The sequence below is a fragment of the Carettochelys insculpta genome, chromosome 6 (genome assembly GCF_033958435.1).
Source record: "Carettochelys insculpta isolate YL-2023 chromosome 6, ASM3395843v1, whole genome shotgun sequence".
Lineage (NCBI taxonomy): Eukaryota > Metazoa > Chordata > Testudines > Carettochelyidae > Carettochelys > Carettochelys insculpta.
The window spans coordinates 69,745,916-69,766,103 of NC_134142.1; the positions used below are offsets into that span (position 1 = coordinate 69,745,916).

A 20,188-nucleotide genomic window follows, 5' to 3' on the forward strand; every position below is an offset into this window, starting at 1 on the left:
TTAACTTGGTAGCTGTGGCAGGGATTGTGTTCTCCAGCCACCCCCTGCACTTTCCTCACAGCTCTCATTGGTGTTTGTGGGTAGTGCCCCTCCTGCCATCTCCCAAGGGGCACACACATGTATTTACTAGCAACAGCTGGCAGTTTTGAGTAGTGTGGGGCCATCATGGCATGCAGGCAGCCTGCCTGAGTTCCCTGCAGTGCCGCCAGCTGAGAGCCACCTATGTTAAGCGCTTCCTTGCCATCACCAAGGCCTGCAGCTGGCAACCCCTTCCACGCCCAACCCTCTGCTCCAGATCAGAACCCCCTCCTGCACCCAAACTCCATCTCTGATCCATGCCCTCTCCATTAATATAGGCTAGTGGCTACTTACCAAATTCTTAGCATGTCCCTTCCCTACAAAAATTATTGCCCACTCTACCATATACCATTTGTCTGGCACTAGCCTAGGATGGGATTTTTAGTACGCCTTTTACCGTACCACCAACAGTCTTTGTCAGGATCAGGGACCAGTTGCATTGGGCACAGTATAGTGAGGGACAGCTCGTTCCTTGCAGAGTGTATAATATGAAGTAATACAAGCTGCACCTGAGGGAGGTGATGGACAGTTGGAAAAGAGACAGAACACAGCAGCTTGTGAATGAGGTCTTCTTTTCATTCTATAAGTGTACAGTGCCGAGCACAAAGGGCCTGTGACAGAGCAGCAATGTCTTGAACACCCCTTTGTGACAGGCCATGGCATGACACATACACCTGTGTTTTCAGTTTCCCCATGGTCCAGTCATAACGCAGATAATCTATCTTGGCCCAAGGCACCCAACAGGCCCTAGAAGATTTCCATGTTCCTTCCAAGGACATCATTTCTTTCCCACCAATAATTAATTTGTCAACCCCGAACGCTCTGCACTTGTTCCCGGTCTCCACTGCCCAGGTCCTCTGCCTGAGAATTCCCTGATTTTAGTTTCATTCTCACAACACTACGCTGATAGCCCCAAGCCCAGGCTCCCACAAGAAAACTGCTGGCAGAATTCTGCCCAGAGAGGCCTCCCTGCCTGCAAGTCCTATCCCTGCTAAGGGAATATCTCTCCATGACAAGCCTTGTTCTGGGCTCAGCTTACCACTGCCCTTCACAGAGGTGTGCTGCAAGAGACCTTTCCAGAGCATTCCACTGACTAAGGCTTCCCTTCCCATGTGAGTTCTTCCCCGGGGACTCACCCTCTAGTATTCACCCTTGTGTTTCAAACTCAGATTCCTTTATTCGGGCTGGTTGCTCCTCTAGTTCATAAAGCCTCTGTAGACGCTGTGCTGTAACTCAGCAGGGGTTCTGTCCAAACCTCATCAACATGTTTCACCTTTTGCTCTTTCCACAGGTTCTCTGTACAGCTCTCCTCTGCTTCTCCTGGGGAACTCTCCTTTTTTTTTCCTCAGGCAGCTCTCAGTTGCCCTTCTCTGAATCTCAGCCTGCTATCAGGTAGCTGTCACCTGTGCTGCCCTTCTCCTAGAGCCCAAGTACCCGTACTTACAGCCAATTAGGAGATACCTAATGACCCTACTCCTTAGAGAGTCCAGTCATCTAGTGGTAAGGGCCCTAGCTCCTGACTGGGCTTCTAGTGCTTGTACAATACAATAACAATAATGAGAACAGGATAGTGAAGTACTTTAGGCTCATGAAGGAAAAGTGCTACAGAAACGCCAAATGATACTATTGCTTTTATATTAACTAGCTGGATGTAGAATTACAGTTTAGTTCTTGCATTTTCTAGTGCTCCAAGCAATCTGACTAGGGTTTTCTGTTTTCAGTTTCTTTCTTTTTCTCTCCATCTTTTCTAGACAGAGTGAGAATATTTATCTTAGTTCATTTCTTTTTCACAGTGTCCTCTGGGGCATTTGCACATCCACAAGTCAAAAGTGGACGAGGTGGACCGTTCCTGTGACTCTGATGAAGATTATGAAGCCACTGCAGGGGGCCTGCTTTCCTCCCATTACACGTTGGTAATTCACCCACAGGATCAGAGTCCCACCTACTTACTCATTGGTACTAAACATGAGAAGGTATGAGCTGGTGTCTTTGGAGAGCAGGGGTAGAATCATAGACTCAAAGAACTGGAAAGGACCTCAAGAGATCATCAAGTCCAGTTCCCTGCCCTCTTGGCAGGACCAAGCACTATCTATGCATTTTGTCATCGTGGGTGATTGGCTGGTGGTCTGTGAACAGGTTTGCGTTGAGCAGGTTGGGTCACAGGCCAATAAGTTTGAGAACCATTGTCCTAGACAATGGGTGGGTGATCCATAGAGCATGGTGCTCCGCTGTCCCCAACTCAAAGAACCAATCCAAATTTCACTTACTCCAGCCCTCATGACTTGATGAATGATGATAAACTCGAAACAGCTAGCTAGCCCACTGACAAGCCATAGCTGGCCTTTGGTTAACTTGGGTGAGCCAAAAGTTGAGTGAGAGAGATGTATTTACTCGTAATAGTTACCCATAGCTTTTGGAACTGTGATGGCTGATCATCTATATAGTTGACAATAAGAATGTCACTGGATTTCCAGCATCACCTGTACTTTTCATGCTAGTCTCTTCTTTTTCCCCAGGACACCTGGCTGTACCATCTGACAGTAGCAGCAGGCAGCAGCAGTGCAAAGGTGGGCACCGCATATGAACAGCTAATAGGAAAATTACTGGATGCAGAGGGAGACCCACGTAAGTAGACTCCCAAAATGTCTTTCCATTGTTGGAAAGGGTGAGAAATAGTTCTCTCTCTCACTGGTTTGAATCCAGAAATAGAGTAGAAGAAGGGATGGTGAAATAAATCTGTAGTGGATAGGGTGCCTTTCACTTCCATGTATACAGTAGCACATCAGCAGAGGATTCAAGCAGTACAGTGAACCTGGGCTAATTAATCAAATTAATTTATGAAAGCAGCTGCAGCTCCTCTTACATTGGAGATCAAACTACAGTAAATATTGAACACAGAAAATTAATCCAAATCTGGGATGGTCTTAGTAAATAAGAATTTAAGAGATAACCATCTGAGTCTGACTTCCTGGCACTGTTTGCTTTGAGTTTCATTTACCCATGTATCATGGCTGCATGCACATACACACACTCTCTCTCTCTCTCCCCCTCTCTCTCTCTCTCTCTCTCTCTGTCACACGCACATGCACACGCGCACACACACACACACATCCTAGCTCCCCATTGCAGCTTACACACAGACATATCCCTGGATACACACACAAAGCCACTTACATAAGTTCCCTCACACATGCATATAGTGTCTTGTGCACACATATCCACCTACTTACTCTCTTTCCCCTGTAGATACATTCCCAACATATCACACAGAGGGTGCGTCTACACTAACCAGCTACTTCGAAGTAGCCGACACAATGTTGAAATAGCATGCGTCGCGTCTACACGAGCCATGTGCTATTTCGATGTTGAAATCGATGCTAGGCGGCTAGACATCGAAATCGCTGTTCCCATTCAAAGATGGGAATGGCTCCCTACTTCAACATTGAACGTCGAAGTAGGGCAGGTGCAGATGATCCACGTCCCGCTACTTCGAAATAGTGGGGTCCTCCATGGCAGCCATCAGCTGAGGGGTTGAGAGACGCTCTGTCCAGCCCCTGTGGGGCCCTATGGTCACCATGCCCAGCAGCCCTTAGCCCAGGGCTTCTGGCTGCTGCTGCAGCTGCTGCTACAGCTGGGGGTCCATACTGCATTCACAGGGTCTGCAATCGGTTGTCGGCTCTGTGGATCCCATGCTGTGCAGGCTGAGTGTGTCTGGGAGGGGCCCTTTAAGGGAGCGGCTTGGGGCTTTACTGGCCTCTTATTTCAACGGGGAGCGCTTGTGTGTGTGGATGCTCCGCATTTCCTTCCAGGGCGGCTCCTTTCAACATTCTCCGTTGCTACTTCAATGTTGAACGTCGGCGGCACCAGCCCTGGAGGATGTGTAGACGATATGTGTCGAAGTAGCCTATTTCGATGTTCTTATGTCAAAATAGGCTACTTCGACGTAGTGTGCTAGTGTAGACATATCCATACTGTGGTAGCATACATGTACACATATGCTCTCACACCTCTGAATACACACATGCTCTCTCCTGCACACCCATATATGTATAACCTGTCTCAGAGCTTTGGTCAGTGTGCCACTGATAAAGATCCTGATAGTGTATCTGTTCCACAGAATCGGTCTCTCACCTGCATCAACAAATTGAGCTGCCTCCCACAGAAACCCAGCCTATGTGGTGCTCTCAGATGACTTGGTGGCAAACCCTACAGCCCACCTCTGCAGTCACCAGGCATTACTTGCTGGCGTTCATAGCTTCTTGGTCACTCTTAGTGCCATGACTTTACTGGAGTCATTAGAGTGACACCAAGGGTTAATACGTCCCAGGCTTGCCCAGGCTCTTTTTCTATAGGGATTGGAGGGAGGTGCGCTGACCTTTTAATAGACTTACACTGCTACGTTCCTGAAGCTGCATGTCTTTACTTCATCTGCCACCCAGAATCTCCGTTGTGGAAACACCCCATGCTGTGCTACAGTAAGGATGGGCTGCAAACCTCCCTCACTACTCTGCCATCCGAAGCGCTGCAGACTGAAGCCCTCAAGCTCTTCAAGGTAATTAAAGAACCAGTATGATGGATTTCAGATGTTCTGCACAGTTATTTTAGGGAAGGGTAAGCTCTGTGCATGATTGCTATTTGCCCGTATTCTTGGTACAGATGGGGTTAGTGTGTCAGTTGTAACACAAGGGGCCAATCTGCCTACCAGCTGTATTTTATTCTATGCAAAGAACCACTTGGAACATCACTCTTTTTTGGAGTGGGAGAACCAGATACCTCAGGGCCAACTTCTGTACTGTGGGACTTGTCTGTTTCCTTCTCCAGTAGCAGCAGTGAACGGAGATGAAACAACTTATTGCCTGACTCCCTCATGCTTTCCAGGTGGGGATGAGGAGTAGGCAACTCATCACCTGATTCTCACCCCTCTTTCTCTACTTTGGGTCCTGAAAACATTAAGGCCTGGTCTACACTAGGAAATTAGGTTGGTATAACTATGTCTTCTCAGGTGTGAAAAATCCACATCCCTGAGTGATGAAGTTAAACCAGACTAACCCCAAAATAGACATGGCTATGTCAATGGGAGAATTCACCTGTTGACCTATCTACCTTCATGGGTAGCTGGGTTGCTAGAATTCCTCCCATCTGGCATAATTAGTGTTGGCACTGAAGCATTACAGTGGTGCAGCTGTAATGTTTTAAGTGTACAAAAGTTGTAAGACTAGAAGGCAAGAGTGTGACTAGGTGATAAAGGATTGCTGAGGGAAGCAGGTAGAGTAGTGGAGAGAGTTCTTCCAAACAACTCCATTTAATGACACATGAGAGATATGACAGAGAAAGTTGTGCTGGGGAGTTAGAGCCATGGATTGACTCAAAACTGGATTCTAAGAGTGGGAAAGATCCTTAACCTCTGTACCTCTACAAAATGGGATAATAGATCTTTATTAAAAATCCTTGTGATATATGAATAGTCTGAAACTCTGTAGCTTACGCTAGTCTTGCTGTAGTATTTGGGGCCATTACGGTTGACTGTTGCAGTGAGCTGGAAGCCTGGGAATCTGTTCCTGCCTTTTTTGCTGTGTAATCTTGCATGATTATAGCTTTCTGCATGTGCTACAAAGAATGCTCTACTTGAGAGGTAGTCTGTTTATGCAGCATATAGCGTGGGGAGAAAGTTCCTCTAGAGGAGAAACTTGGCAGCAGAGGTTAAAGCACAGGCTTGGAAGTTAGGAGATCTGGCTATTCTCCCTGTTTCTGCCACTGAGGTGCTGTGATGCTTCGGAAAATTCACTTCACTCCACATCTGGAGCTGGAATGTGTTGTGAGGGGAAAGTCAAATATTTTGTTGGTGGTGGTGATGGTGGTTGTTGTTACAGATGCTAATTTTCCTTTTTTGAAGTCCTGTCAGCTGTTCATCAACGTCCCTGTGGAGGCGCCGTCTATTGATTACCATGTGTCACTTGCCCAAACAGCCTTGCAAGTCTGTCTGACACATACGGAGCTACAGAATGAAATTTACTGCCAACTAGTTAAACAGACTAGCTGCCGGCAGCCCCAGAACCACTCAGATATTCAGGTGAGCTCCTCTAAGCCACTTTCATGCTCCAAGTTTTTTTTTTTTTAAATCCGTATTTTGAATAATTGACAATAGGTCTGCTCCCCGTAAAAGACTGTAAATACTTTAAGGTTCATAGAGGAAAAAAAACCTGTTGTACAAAAGACAAAATGAGTGCAATTTACTTGTAAAAGCATACTTAGAGTAAATGTTCAACTGTTCATCAAAACCAAGTTCCAAATATTGTTCATTTGCAAAATTTAGTTGGTGCTTTGTTTTGTACCATCTCTGATAGTGATATAATTAGCTGCAGGTTGAGAATCCTATCTACTACAATAGACTGTGCCTTACAAATTTTTTTTGCTGCATAAGTTACAACTCCATACAGGTAGTTAGGTCTCTAACTTGCATTAATTTCAGTGGAAGTGGGAGTCCAAATAAGTTTGTGGATCTGAGCCAAAGTGTCTGTTGGATTCTTGATCGCAATATTCTCAGTTCAAATCATGTAGTAAGCAAGAACAACCAGAGGGAGATGTGTATGAATAATCTGAAGTCATGAAGAATTCTAAGAGTTCTGTGATCTGTTTGAAGAGAATAAAAAAGCAAAATTTGCTGAACTATTATTTGGGAATTATTCACACAGCTCTAATTACAGTGGTTGAGATTTTGAGAAGTGAATTGTGATTTGGGGTGCCCTGACTTTTGGGTGCCCAACTTGAAAGGTCAAAGAGGCCTGATGTTCAAAAAGTGCTGAGCACCTGCCTGTGAAAATCAGGTCCCCTTAAAAAAGTCTCAAGTTGCACACCCAGAAGTCACTAGTCACTCTAAAAAATGTTGGCCTGAGCATCTTGGACGAGTATAACTGGCAACAAGAGCAGAGCAGGCATAACTGCACCTTATTTCCTGGTAACCCATTTCTCTTCACAGTGCTGGCAGCTCCTGGCTTTGTGCACTCCTCTTTTCCTCCCTCAGCACCACTTTCTCTGGTATATCAAACAACACTTGCAGCGGCACGCAGACCCCAGGTAAATAACATCCCACTTTCATATTTCACTGGCTGTTTTGTCTCAGAACCATTCTGCAGGATTGTATTAAGGCTCACACAAAAGTGTGTTGGGGATGGAGATGAGTAAGATGCTTTCCCCAAGGTCCCAGGTTGTCCTTGTTCAGAAATCATCTTTCAGGCACTTTTGACTCGCTTTTTGCTAAGAATGTTTCCTAGTCCAAATGACTGTTTATATAAGACAGGGAGGGAGTATAAATGTGGGGATAGGAAAAGAGGGCTGTGAGGAGGACATAAAAATTAAAAAAGCTAAGTGTCTCTGGGTTAACAAACCCAAACTGATTTCCAGACAACCTCCCACCAGGTTCTCTCAGCCCTTTTATCCTTTTAGTAGCAATTATGCTTCATAGAGAAGGGTTATATGTTGCATAACAATCTAACCTTCTCCCACTCTTTCCCACAAACAGACCAACAAGAAAACAACCAATTAAGTCTTCTTTAACAGCAATAAGCCATTCTAAGGTGGACATTTGTTGTCTGTTGATGGATTTCTTGGGTAGTTTAAGGAACTTGCACTTTAACTTTGAGGTTCCTCATGGGGCATGCATCAGTGACCAGATAATATGCACCCTGTTGTTACAGAGTTTATTGCTATATGAAAACTAAATGTGGGTAAACAGCTTTGGTAGTGTTACCATATTTGCACTTTTGAAAAATAGGACACCTCTAAAAAGGAGTGTATTTGTATCAGTATCTACCAACTCACCTTGTATTAATGTACCAGATATACTATAACACATAAATGCCATGTGAGTAGCTAGATATACAGATATACTTCCTATATCAGAGTATATATTGTATATACAGATATGGTATCCTCTTTGTTGCTTTGTCCTTTCTAACAATCTCCGATACGACATTTGTCAAAAACTCACATCAAAACTCTCCTGTGGTTGGAAAGAGTCTGTGTAATCTTTCTAGACAATGATTTTCATTTTCTTTCCTGCTGCCTTTGCACTCGCTGATTCCAACCAGAATTGGAAATACCAAAAGGTGTACTCACACAGTATCACTATTTCAGTTGGAAACAGAAAATTCTGTAAATCTTACAAGTTAATCTAGCATCCAGCCTCATTTTTCAGTCCAAAGAGTCCTGAGTCTGAGTCCTAACTTGTTTGTATTTATCTGCATAAAATCTAATATCCAACTCCATAGAGGTGAATTAGGACACTGGCAAATATACACATTTTCCCATGAGTAAGATGCCTGTGGGGGGCGAGACACTGAGGAGAGGAAAGGATAATGGGTACAGTAAGTGTACCTAAAGCTTGTGTGTGTTGTCATTCTCTCACTCTGGGATTAGGAGTGAAATAGGCAAGTATGCTATCTACTGTCAGAGGTCTGTGGACCGCACATTGAACACTGGAGAACGGGAAGCCAAGCCCTCAAGAATGGAGATTGTATCCATTTTGCTGCGGAATCCCTTCCACCATTCACTCCCCTTCAGCATTCCAGTGCACTTCATGAATGGCACCTACCAGGTAAGACAGAGATGCTGTGTATCTCCCACGTAATTGAATCTTACACTGGAGTCTGGCTGTCTTTACATTTTTTTATCCACTTGTGGCTAATTCTGTCCCCCAAGATAGACTTATTTAATTATTTTAATCTCTGGTTCCATTTCAGGTTGTGGGTTTTGATGGCTCCTCAACGGTGGATGAGTTCCTCCAGCGGCTGAACCAGGAGACGGGCATGAGGAAACCATCCCACACTGGGTTTTCCCTCTTCACAGATGATCCTTCTGGAAGAGATCTGCAGCACTGCTTGCAGGGCAATGCGAAGGTAATTCATAGAATCATAAAATCACAGAATTCTGGGGCTGGAAGGGAGCCTCCCCACAAGTCCCATCTAGACAAAGCAAGAGTTAAAGATTAGTAAGGAACCTAGAATTTCACAGAAGTAGAACTTGCCTTGTCTTAACTAGAGTGTTAGGTGGCATTAGTCAGAATGTGCGGATTAGTACAGTCTAACATCACACCTTTAGATACTAGTCAAGACAAGTTTGTGTTGTGTTGTAGGGTTCTAGGTACCTCTAATTCAAACTCTGTGAATGGACTGGCATGTACGCGTGTGCACTCTCTCTCTGCCTCCCTCTCGATGCCACATGCTTCCCGCCATATTACTAAACGAGTCCTAACTTTCTATTGACAATAGTGCTGCCAGTGTAGGAGAGTACCAGCATTTAAGAAAACATGAGAAGTTTCGCTCAGTGCAAGAAGAGAGCTAGCATCCAGAGTTTCTGTGTGTAGATATCGCCCAGACTCCAGATAGACAGACAGATGGCTAGCTGATTATCTTGGAGACACAATGGCTGCTATACCTTGCAGAGACTAAATTTTGTCAGAGGAGAGCCCTTGTTGGCATAAGGGATGCACTTGCATCTCAGGGCATGCCTGTATTTACTGGAAAATTGACGCCCTGGTGTTCAATCGTCTGAGATTTGATTTAACACATGTAGTGGAACCGCATTTAACTGAATGAATGGGGTACTGCTGTTCACCCCATTACTCTGTGAGGAATAAGGGACGTTGATGGGAGAGTTTCTCCAGTCGACCTCCTGCTGGGGGCACAGCAGCAAAAATCAATTTAAGAAATGTTGACTCCAGCTATGCAGTTCTCATAATGGAGTTGCGTATCTTACATCGATTTTTTTCTCCTAGTATAGACTTGCCTCAGACTCAACTTACGTCACCTAGAGGAGCAACACTAGCAGCTTTTGAAGAGAACTGGCATCCCAACTGCAGGGAATGTGTTGTTGTGACAAAGGCAGAGAGCATCAAGGGTTAAAAGTACTTTACAGAATAGAAAGAAAAGTGCCACGGTGAACTCCAAACGGGATTCTTTTTTTTTTCAGCCTGAGATGGGTCATATGATTGTGAAGTGTGCTGGTGATGGAAACGCTGTTTAGGAAGTAGGGATGTTAGAGGGGCCAATGGGGTCCTAGACAACCAAGGGCACTGTCTTAACTGGTTTGGGTATTATCCAAGGGGTCCTCAAAAGTTAACTCAAGGAGTAGGGTTATTTGATCAGTTATGCCAAGTAGCCTCTTACGCTCTTAATTTGTCCATTATGTTATGTTATAAAGCAGCTTATTACTGGGCTGTTTACGAAGGAGTAGAGTGTTTTGGAGAAGGTAACTGGAACTGTTTTGTTTGTTATTTGAGAGCATGTGGGTGAGGGAATATCTTTTAATGGACCAACTTCTACTGGTGAGAGAAATACTTTCAAGCCACACAGGCCACTTCTTCACTTCTGGGGCTGCGTTTACACTATGAGATAAAATTGATATATAATAAATTCGAATACTTAATCTTGATATTATGAGTTTGAATAAAGCATCCACAAAGCTTCATGAAATTTGACCCACCTTTTCTCCATGTCAAATCTCCGCGTCCCCATTGCCCCATGCAAGTTCGACAGCATGAGCACTGCATCGTGGGTACCTATCCCACAGTGCCTTAGCCCCAGTTGCTTGTGGGTGTTTCATGTTGGAATCCCAGAATTCCAAGCACTATCCCAGAATTCAGTTTATTACTAACCACATGAAGAAAGAACTGGAGATCATGCCATTTCCTGCTGCAGCATTCCAGTGCAAACATGGATCCACAGACACTCCAACTCATAGCACAGATTGTTTTGGAAACCAGAGCGGCTGTCATGCAATTTGTCCTTCAATTCCAAAGCTCAATGACACTTTTCTATCCTACTGGTGCGACTGCTGATGTTGATGGTGATAATGAATATGGTGCTTTGGAACAGCAATTGTGCCAATTGTGTGTTCAAGAATGCAGAGCTGGTAGTTGCCACGAATGCATTGATGACAGTGGAGTGGCGTATTTGGACTCGAGAGACCAGCAGACACTGGTGGGATCACATCATTTTGGAGTCCTGGGATTACCAGCAGTGGGTGCAGAACTTTCGCATGCGCCAGTCCACCTTTATGGAACTTTGTGATGTTCTGGCACCCAGCCTGAAGTACAGCAACACCAAAATGAGGCAGGCTTGAACGGTACAGAAGCGAGTGGCCATTGCACTGTGGAATTTACCAGTCGGGGCAAATCAATTTGTGGTGTGCAGATCTACAGTGGGGTCCGTGGTGATGGAGGTGGCCCGTGCAATCTGTTGGCATCTCATCAGGAAGACTATGACTCTGGGACTCATAGTTGATGGCTTTGCTGCCCAGGGGTTTCCTAACTGCAGTGGGGCAATAGATAGCATGCACATCGCCAGCATGGTCTTTGACCACTTGGCTTTGGAGTATATCAATCGAAAGGGGTACTTCTCCAAGGTCATGCAGGGTTTGGTAGACCACAAATGTCGTTTTACTGACATCAATGTTGGCTGGTTGGGGAGGGTTCACGACGCATGCATATTCTGAAATTCGGGACTGTATGGAATGCTCCTGGATGGGACTTTTTCCCTGGTCGGAAAATCAAGATGGGTGACCTGGAGATGGCCGTTGTTATATTGGGCGACCCTGCTTCCCCTCTGCTTTCCCATCTGATGAAACCCTACACAGGAGCCCTGAACCCCAGCAAGGAAAACTTTAATCACAGACTGAGCAGGTGCAGAATGGTAGTGGAATGCACCATTGAACATTTGAAATCGAGGTGCTGATGTTTATTGACCCGTTTGGATTCTTCTTAAGCTAATGTCCCCACTGTTATTACAGCATGCACTATTTTGCACAACATATGTGAATCAAGGCAGGAGACTCTCCCATTTATCTGGAATTCTGAAGTGTAGGCAATAGGCAGGGCTTACTCACAGCTGTCTACACAAACATCCACCAAGAGCAACGCTCAGGCTGTAGCAATAAGGGACGCTTTCAAAAACAGGTTTATGACTGATCTGTAATGCACATGGTACCTATGTATGTTTCTGCCATAATGCCAATGAATCAACCATGCTGTAATGAACAAATGCTCTTTTTTGGTGGGAGGGGGTTAAATTAATAAATAGAATGTGCTGTGCTTTCAGTGCCCCTACCCCCACCCCGCCTGGTTTCCTCAGCCGCATGTCTGCTGCGGACAAGGGAGTTTCACTACCCAGTTGTGCTTTCAGCGGCACTCCTCCTCCCCGACCCGCCGGTTCCCTCAGTTGTGTGTCTGCTGCGGACAAGGGAGTTTCACTACCCAGTTGTGCTTTCAGCGGCACTCCTCCTCCCCGACCCGCCGGTTCCCTCAGTTGTGTGTCTGCTGCAGACAAGGGAGTTTCACTGCCCAGCTGTGCCTTTAGCAGGACTCCGGCCAACGGCTATCAGCTGATGCCCTGCTGATTTGGGAGTCCCCCTGCAACTGAAGCAGGGAGCACTGGATCGCCATCTGCTCAGTAACGGCCATTATGAGCTTTTCCGCGACCTCGGTCTGCTTTGCCACGACCTCAGTGTGCTTTGCCGCGGCTTCATTCATCTTTGACAATTGCTGCTGCAGGTCAAGCATTCTCTCGTTAAAGTTTACTTGACTCTGAAGCCATTCAGCTGTACTGTGACGCTGCTGAGCAGTGTCCTCTGTCAAGTTCTTCTGCTTTGCCTGAGTGTCTTGCATGTGCTGCAGGATCATATTTTGTTTGCATTTCCTGTGTCTCCTCATTTTCTCTGCAACACTGGACATTGGGTCTGGAAAATGAAGGTCAAAATTAAGATACAATTCACATAATGTGCTTTGAAGTGCAGTGAATGGATCTTTCTGTATACTGTCACTGAAAGTATACTTTTCAAGGACACACGGGTTATTAAGGATGGGACAGTAAGTGTGCATTTCACAATACATCACTTGCCATCACTTCTCCAGCACATTGCTTTGTGGACATGGTAAGTTATAAGCAATTGTCCTCTTTTGGTGGGAATGGGAAGGTCTGCAAAGCAGGGGCCGCCACCAGGATTCCTGTCTGGGAGTCCTGTGGCAGTGACAAATAGACGGCTGCTTGTGGGGCTTCAGTGCACAGTAAAAATAGTGTAAAGAAAACAAAAATATCCAAAGAAAGGCTGGAAGTAAAGGGACATGGGAAAGGAAGAGCACAGCAGAGGAGTCCCCTGCGTGGCATTCCTGAGAACTGCAAACAAATGGTGCTTGGTAAGGGACATTGGAGGGGAAATGCCCGGCAGAGCCTGGCAGCCACATGGCGCCTGGGTGTTCTGCAAAATCAAAAGAAACGCTGGAGAAAGGGGGATTGGGAGGGGAAACGCCCAACAGCAATGTGGTGGGGGTGGGGAGGGTCATGAAAAATTAAAAGAAATGCTGGTTGGAAAGCGACATGGTGGGGGAAAACCCCCCAGAGACTGCAAACCATTTTGTGGGGTGGGGGACGGAGCACCCGCCAGCTGCTGCAGGCCAATGTAAAGGGGCAGGAGGCATGTTAAAAAAGAAGAAAAACAACAAACAAACAAACAGATGCAACGTCCTGTGCTTCCGTGGGTTGCCAAAGAAGCCATCACTCTCCTAAAACTAACAGATATGGAGAAACAACAGCTACTCCTGGTCTGTGACCAAAAGCCTGGAAAACGTGCTAAAATGCTGTGTGGTGCCAGGACACCAGATTGCTATCTGGTTGCCTGGCATGGCAAGGTGTGCTACCGTGGAAGCTGCAACAAGTCAGGCCTGCTCAAGAACCTCGTGAAAAAAATACAAGAGTGACTGGATGAGGCCTTTCAGGAGATCTCCAAAAAGGAGACATGCTCAATCCCAAGAAACATTAACATGCTGTCCTAAGGGGCACAGAAGCACAGCTAGAAAACCTGTATCTATGCAAAACCCTATAGCTATACACACCCCAACCCACTTCTAGCATGCAGAATAAAGACTCACTCGAACCGCTTGCTCCAGAGGGCTCGGGAACAGGCATGGAGGGGCTGCTGTGGAGGGGCCTGACATGGAGGGGAATGCCGTGGAGGGGCCCACCATGGAGGGAACTGGTTCCAGGTCTGTTGTGAAGAGCTCCAAGCCGTCCGGGACAACTTCCTCTGTCCCCTGCTTGTTGCTCCTTTGCTCCTTTCTGTCGTCTTCTTCCTCCAGGCCGTGCTGCTCCTCTGGGCTCATCCCAGAATCCATACTAGGGCTTCCACAAGTGTCGTAATTCACTCGGGGCTCCATGGTGGGGTCGCTCCCTGTAAGCATGTGGAGCTGTTGATAATAACGGCAGGTCCGTAGAGCCACGCCTGACCACTGGGTGGCTTCCTGGACTTTTTGATAGGCCTGATAGAGTTCTTTAACCTTCACCCGGCACTGCATAGAGTCCCAGGAGTAACCTCGGGCTGCCATCTCGTGCACCATCTGATCATGGATGGACACATTTCTCTTGGCCACCCGACGGCTCTTCGCCACCGATTGGTCTTCCCAAATGGCAATGAGATCCAGAGTCTCCTGGTGGGTCCAAGCTGGGGCTCTTTTGCGAGCCTGAGACGTGCTAGTCAGATCACTACCTTGAGTGCTCATGACTGCAGTACAGGGCTACCAATAATTGCTATCGATGTGCTGTGATGGCTACCCATGTGGTGCAATGCAATAGGCAAAGGGGTTTTTTTCGTAATGGACGCCCTTTTTATTTGCAGGGCAGGGCCGCTAAATTCCAATTCAAATTTTAATTCAAATTCAATCCAAACTTCGCAGGCTTACTTTGACCTTCGTCCTGCACATCTGACAGCAGTGCACAATGAAGCGGCCTTACTTGGAGGGTCACTGCGTAGCTTTGCAGGATACATACGGGACACTTCTGGAGGCTAACAAATTTGAATTAAGGGCATGGTGCTTCCACACAAGCCTTGATTTGAGATTTTAAATTCAAGATAGATGCTATATCCATCCCGTAATACTGATATTCTGTAACTGGCATTATGGCTGAATAAACTGAGTTAACAGTGTTACGAGAGAAGACTGTCACATTATAATATCGAACTAAAGCCTTGAAATTCGAATTTATCTTGTAGTATAGACGCAGCCTGGGAAACTGTGGACAGAGTGCCATAGGGTTACAAGGTGGAACAGATTGTTTAGCACAAGTAGTTAGCACACATTTCAAGGGATGATTCATGGAGAAATGGACCGTTAGCACCTCTTCAGTCATAGAGGGGAAAATGAAGAGGGAAAGCAGTTGAGGAGGGTAGTGGTTTGTAAAAAGCCATAAATCCAGTGCTTTGTTGGCACCTTTTTTCAGAGCAGACTGGGAGCCAGAGTTCCCAGCGGCCCCACAGCAGCATGGGGGGCTGTGAGGCTGGAAGGTAAAGCCCCCACAGCAGAGTGGAGCTGGGAGCCGGAGCCCCTGCTTGCCCTCAGCAGCAGGAGCCAGAAGCTGGAGACCCCACAGCCCTTCAGGAAGCCCCTGCCATGGGAACCCAGCAGGGGTGACGGAGGGAGGTGAGGAGTCATACCTGCTCCTCATTTTTTTTTAAACAAAAGAAACACTGCATAAATCCAATGTTTCTATTCAGTCCCTGATTTTTAGTGCCTAGCGAAATTAGGAATTTAGGCTCCCAAGTTTATCTTTTGAAGGCGCTGTAGCAATTTCCTCTAAGAACAAGGATTGGGAGACTAGATACAGTGTGATCACTTTGTGAAAGATGGTCGTCCACAGGTAACGTGGTGTTTTCGTCTTTTACCATTTTTCTGTGTGAATTTATTAAAAAGTGTAGTGATTGTCTAGTTCTACCCACACATACCCACATAGTTGGAGGCATTTAGTGCACTGGATAGGCCGCATATCTTTTAGACGTTTAGGACATATGGCTCTTGAAAAGTATATTGTGGGGATGTTGATCATTGTAGCAGCAGAGGTATATCAGCGAATTCTGCATCTATTGTTCTAACAGGGTCTGGTGCCACTTTGAGTTGGTGAATCCTCAGATTGCGGAGAGCTTGCTTCAGATGATGAGCTTGGAAAGGCTGCTGGGTTGTTTGAAGGCCAGACGAGTCATTTGTTGTTAGAAATATGTCTGATATAGAAAGGTTTGGAGATATTCAGAGCCAGGATATATATTAGAGATAGAGGACATTTATGGAGTTTGCACTGGACTGGAATTCACATTCAGACTTTCCCCTGGGTGTGGATCCAGAGGTTTCATTTGGGCCAATCTCTAGTTACAGTTATTATCCAGCTCCCCTGCCCTACCCTTGGGGAACTGGGGATGTCGGATAATCAAATGTGCCAGATATTGGAGTGGTGCTGTTGGCCCTGTTCTATCGTCACCACTCCAGTCAGATGGACAGTTGGCTCCTGGCCCTGCTGCCACCAGCCCAAGCGTGACAGCTAGCCCCCAACCCTGTAGCTGCATCATAACAGCTAGCCCCTGGCCCAGTTGCTGCTGCTGTCGCAAGCTGAGCAGCCAGCCTCACAGCTGCCAGCCTTGGCCTTGGCTCCTGGACCCACTGCTGCCTCCCCAGCATGGCAGCTAGCCACTAGCTCTGCTGCCAGCAGAGCTTGCAGCCAGCTCCACAACCACTGACCAGGCAGCTGGCCCCTGGCCCTACTGTTGCTGCTACCAGCTGAGTATCTGGTCCTGCAGCCACCCTGGCAACTGCAGTTCTGTATGTTTTATATGATCATATGCTCAGTTAAACAGTATGAGCCGCTGGCAGAGCAGGTGCCGGTTAATTGAGCGTGCAGGTTATCTGAGTTCTGGATAACCTGGCTTTTACTGTAATATGTGCTTTTTAGCAGTAGAAAAGGTCTGGTGGAATTGTATGTCAACTCCAATCAGCTGAATGTGTTCTTGAGCCGGTTTGTCCTTCCTGAACCCAAATCCCAGTTTATTTGGTTACTTCTCATTCAGTCTTTGGGTCACCTTGTCTCACTGTGATGTCTTTACAGATCTGTGATGTTATTTCAAAATGGGAACAAGCCTTGAAAGAACTACATCCTGGCAAATATGAAGGTAGCACAAGAATAGTGAAGCTGACCTATAAAAACAGGTATTGTGCATAGTTTGAGGGAAACAACTTGGGTCAGATAATGAGGTTGGGTGTAAATGTAAAGCTACCTGTCTTTACTTTCAAGGCTCCTCATGACCTATTCCCACGTATCATTTCTCATTTAGTACTGAAAAGTCAGTTCCCAGGTCCAGTGGGCCAATGACGTCAGCCTTTATCACCACAAAGTTTTAAAACAAGCATCTTTGTGCTGCCCCTCATACCTGGGAGAAATTCTCCATAAATATGTGCAAAACTAACTAACCAAATTCAAATCTATCCCTAAAACACTCCTTTGCAGGGAAGGCCTGCAAAAAATTGGCAGTGGTTAGGGGCCTGGTATCCTGACTAATATGGTATCAGTGTTTCCTTGTATTTCTCCTGTCTGTTTCCACATTTGTCTTTGGGTTTGTCTATATTAATGCTTTGTCATCAAAACTTTTATTGGTTGTGTTGTGAAAAATACACCCTGAAAAAATTTCAGTGACAAAAACACAGATGTCAACAGTGCTATACTGGCAAGAGATGGTCTCTTGCAGACATAGCAGCCACTGCTCATTAGGGATGGTTTAATTATGTTGGCAGGAGACCTCTCTCCCCGCAGCATAGAGCAGCTATCCTTACAGTAACACAGCTGCACAAGTTCATCTGTGCTTCTGCCTGAAGTGTAGTGTAGACAAAGCCTTACACTTACATTGTTAGTTCTTTGGGGCAAGGACTATGCGTTCTGTGTTTGCATAGCACCTAGTATAGTAGAAGTTATCATCCATTACTAGGGCTCATGGGTTCTGTAATACAGTGGTTCCCAACCTTTTTCAGTAACGTCACACTTCAATGAGACAAACAATTCCCAAACACACCCACGTTTTTCAGCTGAATTGATTCCTCAACTTCACCCTTCTCCACCAGCCTGTGGGATCTGGGATGTGGCATTTAAACTGAGTCCCAGCTCCAACAGGTGCCTGCCCTCCCTCCTTTCCTGACACAGCAGGGAGGCAGGATGGGCTCCCCACCAGCACCTATGCGCCAGGAAGCAGGATTTTAGCTGCCTTCCTGGCTGAATGGGCTTCTGCAGGATTGGCATTTCCCCTAGCAGTAGCTCTGCAAAGAGCCACTGTGGAAGGGTAGAGTGGGGGGAACTGACCAACCCCAAGCCAGCAGGTACTCAGGCAGCAAGTCTGGCATGGGGTCATCAATTCCCTATCCCCACCTCCACCTGGTGGTTCTTCGCAGAGCCGCTGTGAGGGGAAATTGATAAACTCTGTGCCAGCTGGGACTCAAGCAGCGTTACTGCTTGAGCCCCAGCTGGCACGGGGTCATCTGTTTTCCCCCACACACATGGTGACTCTGCACAGAGCTGCAAGGGGAAGTTGACTTAATCTTACGGCACACCAGTCTGTTGTAACACACCGGTTGAAAACCACTGCTGTAATATAAATACATGAACTATTCCTGATTAGCTTAATCAATGTTTCCATTTATTCAAGAATAAGTGTGTCCACATATGGAGTTAATTTTGAATAAAACTCTTATATTTTGGAATAAAACTTTCCACACATGGAGTTGATCAAGAATGGCTATCCCAGAAAAACTCCATGTGTAGACAAACCCTTGTTCTGGCTGCATTCCAGATATGATGGAGTGCCATGGAGGGGGCGGGAAAGGGATATATGGGCCAAAGATAATAGACTTGGAACCCAGTAAGAACTAGATACAGTGCAATACAACTAAAGATTTGTATAGCTCCATCCACGCAAACTAGATCCTGAAAGAGCGTAAGAAGGAGAGAGAATTGGGAAAGCATAGCTCTCATTGTCAGGAGGAAAATTAATGCAGTCTGAGACTTGTACTGTCATTCAGTCATTGGGGCAAGGAAAACAGAAAAAATGTTCTGAATGGCAGAAGCTGCACAGGAGAAGACTTTTTGTGTAACAGTAGGGAATGCTAGATGAGGTGGGAGACAACACCACAGGAAGAGCTGCACTGAGCTGATGAGCCTCATATACTATAGTGTAGCAGTTGGGGAACATTTCTCGGGCTGGGGCCACTGACCCACAGTAAAAATAGTCAGGGGGCACACATGTGAGAATCAGAAAAAAACAAAACAAAACCGTCAGTGGCGTGGTGTGGTCCCAAATGAAAAACGGGAAAAAACCCTTCCTTCATTCCATTCCCCTTGAACACTAGCCCCTGGAGCCAGATTTTGTAGGTCCCTCTAGACTCTGAGGTGGGGCCAAAAATGAAGGTTTAAAGACGGGAGGAGCTGCCAGGAAGCAAGCTTGTGGACTGGGGTCTGGGTAGGGGGGAGAGTACAGGAGTGGGCTTGGGGTTGGAGGGTCTGAGAGGCTGGTGGGTGATCTGGGCAGGAGTAGGATGCTGGAGAGGGCTGGGGGTGAGCAATCTGGGTGGGCGGGGTACAGGAATGGTTTGGGGGTCACAGGGTTTTCTGTAGGAGAGAACAGGCCTATCACATAGGGCCTTTTGGAGTGTAACATCATGATCTAGAATAGGTTGTAGGTTTCTAATGATAAGTTGAAGGAGTTTGAAATGGGGGCTATAAGTAATGACAAGTGGTGTTCTGTTATTGACCTTCTTGGGCCTATCTTGGAGTAGTTGGTTTCTTTTAATATTAAAGTTTGTCATTATATATTACCACTTGTCATAGACAACCTCCTAATCTAATGAAGATTCTCACTAGCAATCACAGGCTACACCACAATACTAATCCTGGAATTTTTCCTTGCAAAAAACCCCGTTGCCAACTTTGTCCACATATTTATTCTGGGAATACCATCATTGGACCTAACCAAGTTAATTACAAGATCTGGGTTCATTCTCCTTTAGCTCAACCAATGTTATATATGCCATCATGTGCCAGCAATGCCCCTCTAAAATGTACATTGGACAAATCGGGCAAACACTTTGCCAAAGAATGAGTGGACACAGAGCAGGCATTAGGAATCTCAATACACATAAGCCTGTCAGTGAGCATTTCAATGGAGTGGGCCATTCTGTTAAAGACCTGAGAATATGGATCCTACAACAAAGAGACTTTTAAAGCAGATTACTTAGGGAGATTTGTGAACTGGGGTTCATACT

At 46.0% G+C, this 20,188-nt stretch overlaps 2 protein-coding genes across 2 annotated transcripts in view; one reads left to right on the forward strand and one right to left on the reverse strand.

The window, feature by feature from the left end:
- Positions 1-20,188, reverse strand: part of TMEM229B (transmembrane protein 229B) — a 193,545-nt gene that overhangs the window by 165,983 nt on the left and 7,374 nt on the right. The gene's annotated exons all lie outside the window — the stretch shown is intronic.
- The window catches only part of PLEKHH1 (pleckstrin homology, MyTH4 and FERM domain containing H1), an 84,953-nt gene that overhangs the window by 44,579 nt on the left and 20,186 nt on the right, over positions 1-20,188 (forward strand). Inside the window, exons 15-22 of the mRNA XM_074997210.1 lie at positions 1,872-2,051; positions 2,595-2,703; positions 4,518-4,630; positions 5,972-6,148; positions 7,055-7,152; positions 8,494-8,671; positions 8,817-8,972; positions 16,992-17,092. Coding sequence (XP_074853311.1) covers positions 1,872-2,051; positions 2,595-2,703; positions 4,518-4,630; positions 5,972-6,148; positions 7,055-7,152; positions 8,494-8,671; positions 8,817-8,972; positions 16,992-17,092 — 1,112 coding nt within the window. The remainder of the gene's footprint in view (positions 1-1,871; positions 2,052-2,594; positions 2,704-4,517; positions 4,631-5,971; positions 6,149-7,054; positions 7,153-8,493; positions 8,672-8,816; positions 8,973-16,991; positions 17,093-20,188) is intronic.